Here is an 8,966-nt window from a genome sequence, read left to right on the forward strand (position 1 = left end):
ATAGAGAGTTTTATTATACTGATACAGAATAAAAAATACACTAGTTAGATCCACAGAATTTATCTTAGTAATTCTTAGTCTTCACTATCAATATACATATACAAACTTTCAAAATTTGCATATTCCTGCTACATCTTGAGCTTCATTCCATGGAGCGTCTCTCCCCCCTCTTACTTGAGGATCGATTAACCCAAAGAAGGTACATTAGGAAAAAAAATCATCCAATTTCCTTGCAGCTAAACAAGTAAAACCAGTTACTTACCCCCACTTAACAGCTTCATAACCAGCCAAAGTTCATCCTTCACCACAAAAGATGTGTAATAGGTCACCACATTGGGGTGATTGCATTGACTCATTGCTTGGATTTCTTTCTGTAAGAAATACAAAGCCCAACATAATACAGCCAGCTATCAGTTCTGCTTGTATAGAGAGAAAGTTTAATCTCCAAAGTGAAGTACTACAACAGAACTGAAGTATGCATAAAATATGCATCATGGCACAAAACATTTCAATTTACCTATAGATCTGCATGCAAAACAAAACATTATTGCAAAGAACACGAGGGAAGTTTGGCCAGGAGATATAGGCATAACTACACCAATTTTCTTCAGAGCATAGCAAAGAAATTACTGTTAAAAGTCCCAAATTCAGAGTGAGCAATGAAGAATGAGCAGTCTCCAAGAGCTGAAGGTGTAGATACAGGCTGGACAACAAAACACAAGGGAAGAACAAAACGTACTGCCTTTCCTGTTGAAAAGGGTTATGAAAGAGTAGAATGGGAGCAGGTGGAAAAGGAGGAAGGAAGCTGTCGTACAAAGAACACAACACTACTGGCTCAGCTACTGTGGGACGGACACAGGGACACCAGAGCCACGCAATCAAACAGAAGTGCAAGAGGAAAATCAATGTTACAGACCAAAAATCAGAGGAAACAATTGACTAAAGAGCAGAGTCACCAACAGATGCACAACGTGGCACTACCAAGTAACACCATCTGTGACACGCCACAGCTGTACACATTAAGAATGACTGCCTTGTATCTGTTATTTCAAGCAGAGTCCTTTTTCTATTCACTCTTTCACATAATTGTTCTGTAACACCTTTCCAGCAGCTCTTATTATCCTGCCTATCCTTTACATAGAAGCATTCAGGCCTTGACTGTACCAGAGGGTTTGGCTTCACACCAACTCAAGCTCCCACAACCTTACCTCTCCCTTTCCACCTCTGGCCACAAAGCCCTGATCCATCCCATGGTGCTAGAGGACATGCTTCTGGAGGGTGACCCAGTCAGGGAGCCAACCCAGCTAAAAAACTAACCTTTTCCACCTCCTCTCCCTCCCTGAAAAACAGCTGTTTTCAGGTGGACCTAAGTTACATGCTGACTCAGCAGCACTGGCACAAGGCAGGCACTACAGTAGTCCCTCTTAGACTTATCAAAGCTGCCACAGATGCAGTTTTCAACTTCCAACCTCGATTCAGCAAGCATTTCAAAGATTTTTTTTGTTGTTGTTGTTTGTAATGCACTAGAGATCACAACTGCTAATAAAAACTTAATTATATGTGTTAAAGACTGTGATTTAATCTTGTGATGCCTGTTGGTGACTACTGAGTCAGGCTGTAATTTGACACACATTTCAAGCTAGCCCTGTTGCCAAAAGTCCTCCTCCCTACACAACTTCTGAGCCCCAAACCAGAGATTGATGAATGCCTGGACAGTCATACAGTGAACCTGAATAACTGAGCAACTTGCAAAATAGCAAGTCCCCCTCCCAGGAGACAGTAGGTGGAAAACAGAAGATAGATAACATGGGGCACATTTCCCTTTCCCAGAAGACATGTCAGTTTAAACACAAGTCAAGTTGCTGCCTCAGGTTCTTAATTCAGCTATCCACACTAAATCTTAACTGTAATTACCCCGCTCTTGTTACTATTTCATTTCTTATATTGTTTCATTGTTTTCCTATGCTAGTAATACAGTAATGGCTCAAAAAGCGTACCTGCCCACTACTGGGCAAAAATACACCTCATTCATTATTTTCACATATTAATAGTGCAGAAATGTAACTAATTTACTGTGGTAAGCTTCACTATCTTTAACTGAAAAGTGCTTTGAATATTTTTTGTGCCTGAAACAACTCATTGGCAAAAACTGATCTATGACAGTAACAACGACCAAAGGCACCTTGTGTCTCAGCTTTGGTCACTGTTTCTAAAGACAGTCTTTGTAAAACAAAAATAAACAAACAGAAAGCACTCCATGAGAGATAAGGGATCAAACTTTAGTCAGGAAAGTATTAATTTCAGACTTGCAGTTCTGAAGAGCCGCTATCGCACACAGAATGGTAAGCCTCCACAAGCCAGTTATTTGGCCAAGGCCCATGATATGCACAGGCGAGAGAGAAAAGCATCCATTTAAAATACACTGTCAGAGAAAAAGCTTGCAGCAGGTCATTCAGGAGAATGCCTCAGAGCCTTCCTTCACATTCACATCACTTCAGACATTGGATGGCACCAAAGCCGTAAGAGCACTGATAATCTTAAACATTTAGCCCTCATACCTCTGCATCTCTGTCCCTCATGCTAGCACAAGCACCTGTGCACCGCACCAGGAAATACGACCAGGTTAAAGCCTAACTTCTTTCTGGCCAGGTTATTCCTGAACCAGTTTCACTAAGCAGCTGCACAAAAATGAATGTTGGCCGAAGGGCAGGTGGGTGACATAGTTAATAAACAACTGTGAGACAGCTCCTTTCGGTGCTCACATGACTGGGTCCAGTTCACAGTGCCCAGGGAGGTGCCACTGCTCTATGGGCGCTTCCCCAGGGCCTGCTCCACGGACACCCAGGGAACGGCTGTTTGAGGGGTTGGGTTTAACATCCAAGAGGCTTCTACAGAGAGCCTGCCTCAAACCGAGCAGATGAGAAATGAAAACAATTCAGAAAATGTATTCAATCAAATAAGCCATTCCATAAGAATATTCTTTGGTTTGTACTGTTAAAGTTTTTTAGTTGTTTTTAAAAAAACAGGAGGTAAGGGGATGGGAGAAGATATCCTGTCAGAACAACACTAAGGACAGGAACTCATTCCTTGGCTCGTGAGGTTAAGTTACATTTAGCTTAGAATAGTGAGAACACAGGACATTGCAGGAAACAGAGTATTGAATTTCAGGAGTTTGGCAGTTTGTGTAACCTTAGTATTATTTAAACTCCCTCCCACACTGCCTTTCTATTTTAATTGACACTGGCCCAAATCCTAAGTCTTGCTTACGTGGGCATCAGGCTCACTGCATTTTCCGCTTCTCTGAAGGCCACACAGCTGAGAATTGTGAAGGGTGCCTTTGCACACCATCCATAAGCACTCAGCAGCACGGGTTTACAAAACAGCATGATCAGAGGGCAGACAGTTTTAGAACACCCCTGTACCAATGGAAAGTATTTGGTCAGAAAAATTAGTGATAGAATTAGTGATAGAAAGCTTAGCAGAAAATAGTGTTAAAAAACCCAAAATGTAAGAGCATTTCAAGTATAATCAACCAAAATAAAAATGTTAGTACAGTTGTAACGAGTTTTGAAGGTCAATGATGCTCTTTTCCAGATTAGCATCTATTTTTAATTTTAAATTAATTTTAAAACCTATTAGAACTGAATCAGAGTAAGTACACTTCCCCTCTCGGAAAGAAAAAGAATTAATTATGTATGTGTAGGCATACACATGTGTGCATAGAAAAATTACTCATACATGACCCTTTTTTTTATTTAAACCCTCCTAACCAGGAACTCAGAAAGCCGGAATTTATATTCAGCTAAAACAAAATCAATAAATAAAAGAAACACAAAATCTGAACACAGAAAAACAGAAGCTGACTTACAATATAAAAAATTAAAAAGATGGTATGGACAGTTGTCTTCGTACCAAAAGAAAGTAATATGGGACCAAAAATTCAAGACCTATTGACTCATTTGGCAGACAGTGGAGACATGTCAGCAGTAAAGATTCTCAAGCACTTGCTAAGGTAACTTTGTACAAGCTGGTAACTAACTGCAGTAATTTCTCTAGACCACCTGAGTATCTCTGCAGATATTCAGCAGTTTTGTCTGGTTTTATTTGTTGCAATTTTTTAATTGTTAATTCTCATTATTAGTTCAAATTCTAATAAGATCAAATTTTGACCATTTTTATTACACTGATGAGTATTTCTGGTTGTATAGAAGTGTTCTTTATGGTCTGTAAATGTTAATACATCATGCACAGCATCTCACCATCTCTTTCTAAAGACAGTTCAGAATTTACCTTTTGAGCTTGTAGTTGACAAACTAAAAAGATAAATTTTGTGAGTTGAGCCTCACTACCTCAGAGGTAGTTTCCACTACCACAACCCTCTTAAACAACACAACAGTATCTCATACAAGTTGTTACATAAACTGAAGGCAAATGCCATCAATCACAAGGGGAAAGGCATTTTGGGTCCTCCACTGTAAAAAAGCCATTTTATCTGAAGAAACTGGACGGACCATACCCTCTGTATCAAATTCAAGATATCTTTTGCACTGGCAATTCCCTGCTGAGGAGATCATTTCCTTCAGAGGCAGGAATTTCTGCATTAGAAAAAGCCCACAGTCTCTAGGCAGTAGTAAAACCTGTGGAACAGAAGAGAGTGTTCTCACTTTTAGAATGGTTTTGTCCTTCAACTGTTTTTATGCTGCCTATATATAAATAAGCATTAATCTTATAAGCACCTGAGTAGAAGTATTAGAAAGCAATACGTTTCGTTTTTCAATAGTTCTTTGTGACTTTGGATTGCCATAACCAGTGCAGAGGAAAAACTCTTGCAGTCCCTTTTACAAAGAGCTTCTTATAGGTCCCTTTCTCCTCTGATCAGTGACCCAAACAAACAGCATTCCTCAAATGGCTTGTTATTGCCCATCAGAATAATGCATGTTATTAGCTTTAACAAGAGTTTCCTTGTGTAGATGGCAACATAGCCATTCCTACTTCTCCCCTCAAAAGTTATCATTACAAAATGATCCAACAACTAGTTTTTGACATGTTTTGGTGCTTTAGACATTTTAAGGAGACCTACCAAACTTTACCCTTGTATTTTTAATTAGTGTTTGATCAAAGGAAAATGTATCTTTCCTCGGTATTAAAAGACAGACAACCAGAGAGTAATCTGTTGAAATCAAGTCTCCAGAAGATAACGTGTAAGGTTCTTCCCACAGTTCTCAACAGTTAGTTAACCTAAGATTCAACTTTGCATTTCTTTTTTTTGTGGCATTAGAAAATACATGTTAGCATAATATATTTTTAGGGGAAGAGCAGAACTCTTTCAGATTATTTTCAAACCCTTTTCCCACTATTAGCCTGCATAGAATTCTACCCTCACTCTTGAACCAAGCGAAAAAACCCAAGATCAAAACAGAAGATAGTCTCCATTTAATATGTTCCCCTCTGATTTACTTACAAGTAATTCATCCATACTGGTCTGGCATTTTTCTAAGTTGATCCTCTTTATTGCTACACGTTCTTGCCTGGGTTTGCATAGTGCTGCCTGGACAACTGCTGTAGCACCACTACCTGAAAAAGGGCAGAAAAGGAACACAGTCTTAATACAACAGGAGTTTAAAGCAGTGACTAACGTAAGAACCCCACACTGACAAAGAACTTAAAATCTGCTGTTCATCCTTTTTCAGTGCTTTCCCCACATGCACACCTTTCCACTTGGCAAGGCAACATGCACACTTCTCAAATGGAGAAATAAAACCAGCAAGTTTCTGTTCCATACTCCAAAAAAAAACATTCCAAAGCTGACAACTTAAAATGATGTGCTTATTTCTTTAATCACACCCACCACCTCAATGCATTGCATAGTTTGGAAACCATTACACTTTTGGGTTTGGACACACATCTGTTTTAATCAAGAACATGACTTGCACAGTTAAAATACAACATTCCGCATTCAGGTCAGTCCCTGTTTTAACCAGGTTTTTATTCCCTCTATGTAATGAACAGAAAAATATCAGTAAAATCGTATATGCCAATTCTTCTACATTTTCACCTGCGTTCCTGCTTATTCATTGTGATTAGGGGTAACATCCTACAAAAAGCATGCTGATTCTTTTAAGGAGCACAGAAGGCACAAGTATCACACCAGCAGTCAGAAGATGTACTGTGCTGAGTGGCCCCAGCAGAAGAAGTCAGTCATGCTTACTTGACGTGCAAATCACATATGGTCAGACAACTACACTGATACAAAACTTGATGGAATAGAACAAATTAGAATAATAGCATTAGAATAATATTCTTTAGTATGTGTTATTTGAAAACAGCAGCACTAACAGCTCAGGCTGCTTTTTTTATCAAGCACCCACTGGCTTTGCCCCAGTCAGTATTGCCTCACCAAATTTATGAGATTATTGCAAGCAGTATTCACAGAGATTTACCCAGGTTACACATCTTGCTGCCACATCAAATACTGCAGTGTGTGCTTCCTCAAAGTAACCACCTCATGTTCATTCATGCAGAAATCTAAAATCCCCCAGTGAATAGCTTCTACTTGTATGTAGTTCTAAATATTTTAATACAAATTATAGATTTCTTCTAAGTCACGAACTGAGCAACATGTTATATTGGCCTGCTCATGCACTATGTTCTATTTATGCTCAGTAATCGGTATATCCTAGATGAATACAAATCATGAACAAAAAGCCTTTTGTTGTCAAGCTCTACAAATGCGGATTCAGTTACCAACCGACTTAAGAACAATTGAGAGCTTTTCCCTCTGCACATCTGAAAACAGCACCGACAATACCTCATGACTGGAAGTTGTTGTCCATGTCTTAATTGCTATTTGCTTAGCTACTTTCATGTATTGTTCGTTCACTTAACATTTTCACTCAAATCACAAAGCTTTTTAACTAAGTGTATGAATTTCATTACAAAATTCTGAGCTCATCTTTATAAAAGTCTCAACAAGACTAACTAGTCATGTTTTTGCAGGATGCGGTCACAGACAAATATTGACACATCCGATTCTGTCTGCTTACAGAACAAAGCCTTTAAAAAATCCAATAATGTAAGTAATAAAAGAATTAAGAGATATTTCAAAAATTAAATAAAACATCCCAAGGAAGGAACCACCAAGTCAGCACTGTTCAGCTCAAGACAGACCCATCTACATCACTTCGATGAAGTTCTCATTCAGTAGACACCGAGACACAAAACCCCTTGTTACTTTGACTACACAACTGTAAGTTGAGGCTGTGGAAGAAACCAAATTTTAGCTCTAAAGGATACAGGAACAAAGGTCAAGATTTTTCTTCATGTATCTTTGTCATCTATGCCAGTAGTTTTATCTACTCGTAGCAAACTACCAGATCTTCACTTTCAAAAGACTTGGATACAAAGGCCACATAAAGGATAAACAGAAAAAGCACACAGAAAAATTATTCATCCAACGCCAGGATGAAATCATGCCCACTTCCTCAAGTTACAGTAAACTGACAGCAAACAACACCAAAACATTTTGGAAAAATCAGATTACAAAACAAAAAAGGCCTGTCACATACCTGACCCCATCCCACTACACCACTTGCTTAAGTTCTGTGAGACCCCAAACCAAAGACTATGGGCTTACTACCATTTAAAAACTCTTGACTGAGAAATTAATTCTGAGCTACCCTTACGCACAAGTTGAAGATCTGTTCCTCTCTTCTCTACTGAAAGAGGATAAGATGTAAGATTTTAGGCCATAGAGTTTGAATTTATTTATATAAAAACCCTTTCAAGTGCATTTCCCTGTTTTCTCCTCAGAGATGACTTGCAATGGGATATTCTTCACCACAAGAATATGATGCTCTGACAATGCAAAAAGCTTTCTATGTTTAGAAGAAAGCCAATCTACTTGGTTTCTTCTTTCTCCTGCCTCTTGAATACCCTATGCAATATAGTGTTTTGATAGTAAATGCAATTTGCACAGCCTGCATTCTCAGTGGGACCTACATATAAAACCTATCTGGAAAAGCAGTTTTAAGTACTGAAGTAGGAGCCAGGTACTTGGTGGCTATATGCCTCCTTCCTCTTAAAAGGTAATTCCCCTCTCCTCTGGCTTTCAAGGTGAACAATGGGATAAAGATGAGGAAAATCTGCAGCTTTTCCACCTGGTCAGAAAAGTCCTTTTGTGTCAATAAAGAGATGCCCTTCTCTAGTCAACTAAAGAAGTAGAAGTGTGAAGTGCACCAGAGGAATAATTGTTATAAACAGGACAACCCAGATAAGCATTTCAGTCAAGAGATAACAGACTACACAACTAATGCACTATCATACAGTGAAACAAAATTGTCACAGACAAGTATTTAGCATAAAAAAATTAAGATCACAGAAAATTATTATACAATAGATTACAGTTAACCATTCCTGTGAGAAGGCGTGACTTCAGGTATGCTGAGCCTTACCAGTCATTCAAAACCCTCACAGCAGAGAGCGTACAAACCACAACCAAAGCACAGACTTAGTTTTAGCATCCAATTTCTATTTAGAAAACTGATCTAGTATAATGAAAGGTCAGGTTAGATAAGCCATGAAGCCTTTACCACCCAGCTATCTCCTGCAGAAGAACAAAACTAAGACAGGCTGAGAAAGTTGGAGCTGTTCGGCCTGGAGAAGAGAAAGCTGCATGACGACCTCATAGCAGCCTTCCAGTATCTGAAGGGGGCCTATAAGGATACCAAGATACCAAAAAGGGACTCTTATCAGGGACTGTAGTGACAGGACAAGGTGTAACGCGTGTAAACTTAAACAGTGGAGATTCAGGTTAGATACAATGAAGAAGTTCTTTACTGTGAGGGTGGTTGCACCACAGGCTGCCCAAAGAAGTGGTAAATGCTCCATCCCTGGCAGTGTTCAAGGCCAGGCTGGACAGGGCCTTGGGTGAAACATCCCTGCCCATTGCATGGGGTTGGAACTAGATA

At 39.2% G+C, this 8,966-nt stretch overlaps 1 protein-coding gene across 1 annotated transcript in view; it reads right to left on the bottom strand.

Moving 5' to 3' along the window:
• LOC104403404 (STE20/SPS1-related proline-alanine-rich protein kinase) overlaps positions 1–7,575 on the bottom strand; it is a gene marked incomplete at its 3' end in the record, with an annotated part of 41,750 nt that extends 34,175 nt beyond the window's left edge. The window contains exons 1-3 of the mRNA XM_010011524.1: positions 7,566–7,575; positions 5,462–5,574; positions 263–371 (exon numbers count right to left, since the gene is read on the bottom strand). Of these exons, the coding sequence (XP_010009826.1) occupies positions 263–371; positions 5,462–5,574; positions 7,566–7,575 (232 nt within the window). The remainder of the gene's footprint in view (positions 1–262; positions 372–5,461; positions 5,575–7,565) is intronic.
• Between the last annotated feature and the right edge of the window lie 1,391 nt (positions 7,576–8,966).

Source organism: Nestor notabilis, unplaced genomic scaffold, assembly GCF_000696875.1.
Source record: "Nestor notabilis isolate BGI_N333 unplaced genomic scaffold, ASM69687v1 scaffold5303, whole genome shotgun sequence".
Lineage (NCBI taxonomy): Eukaryota > Metazoa > Chordata > Aves > Psittaciformes > Psittacidae > Nestor > Nestor notabilis.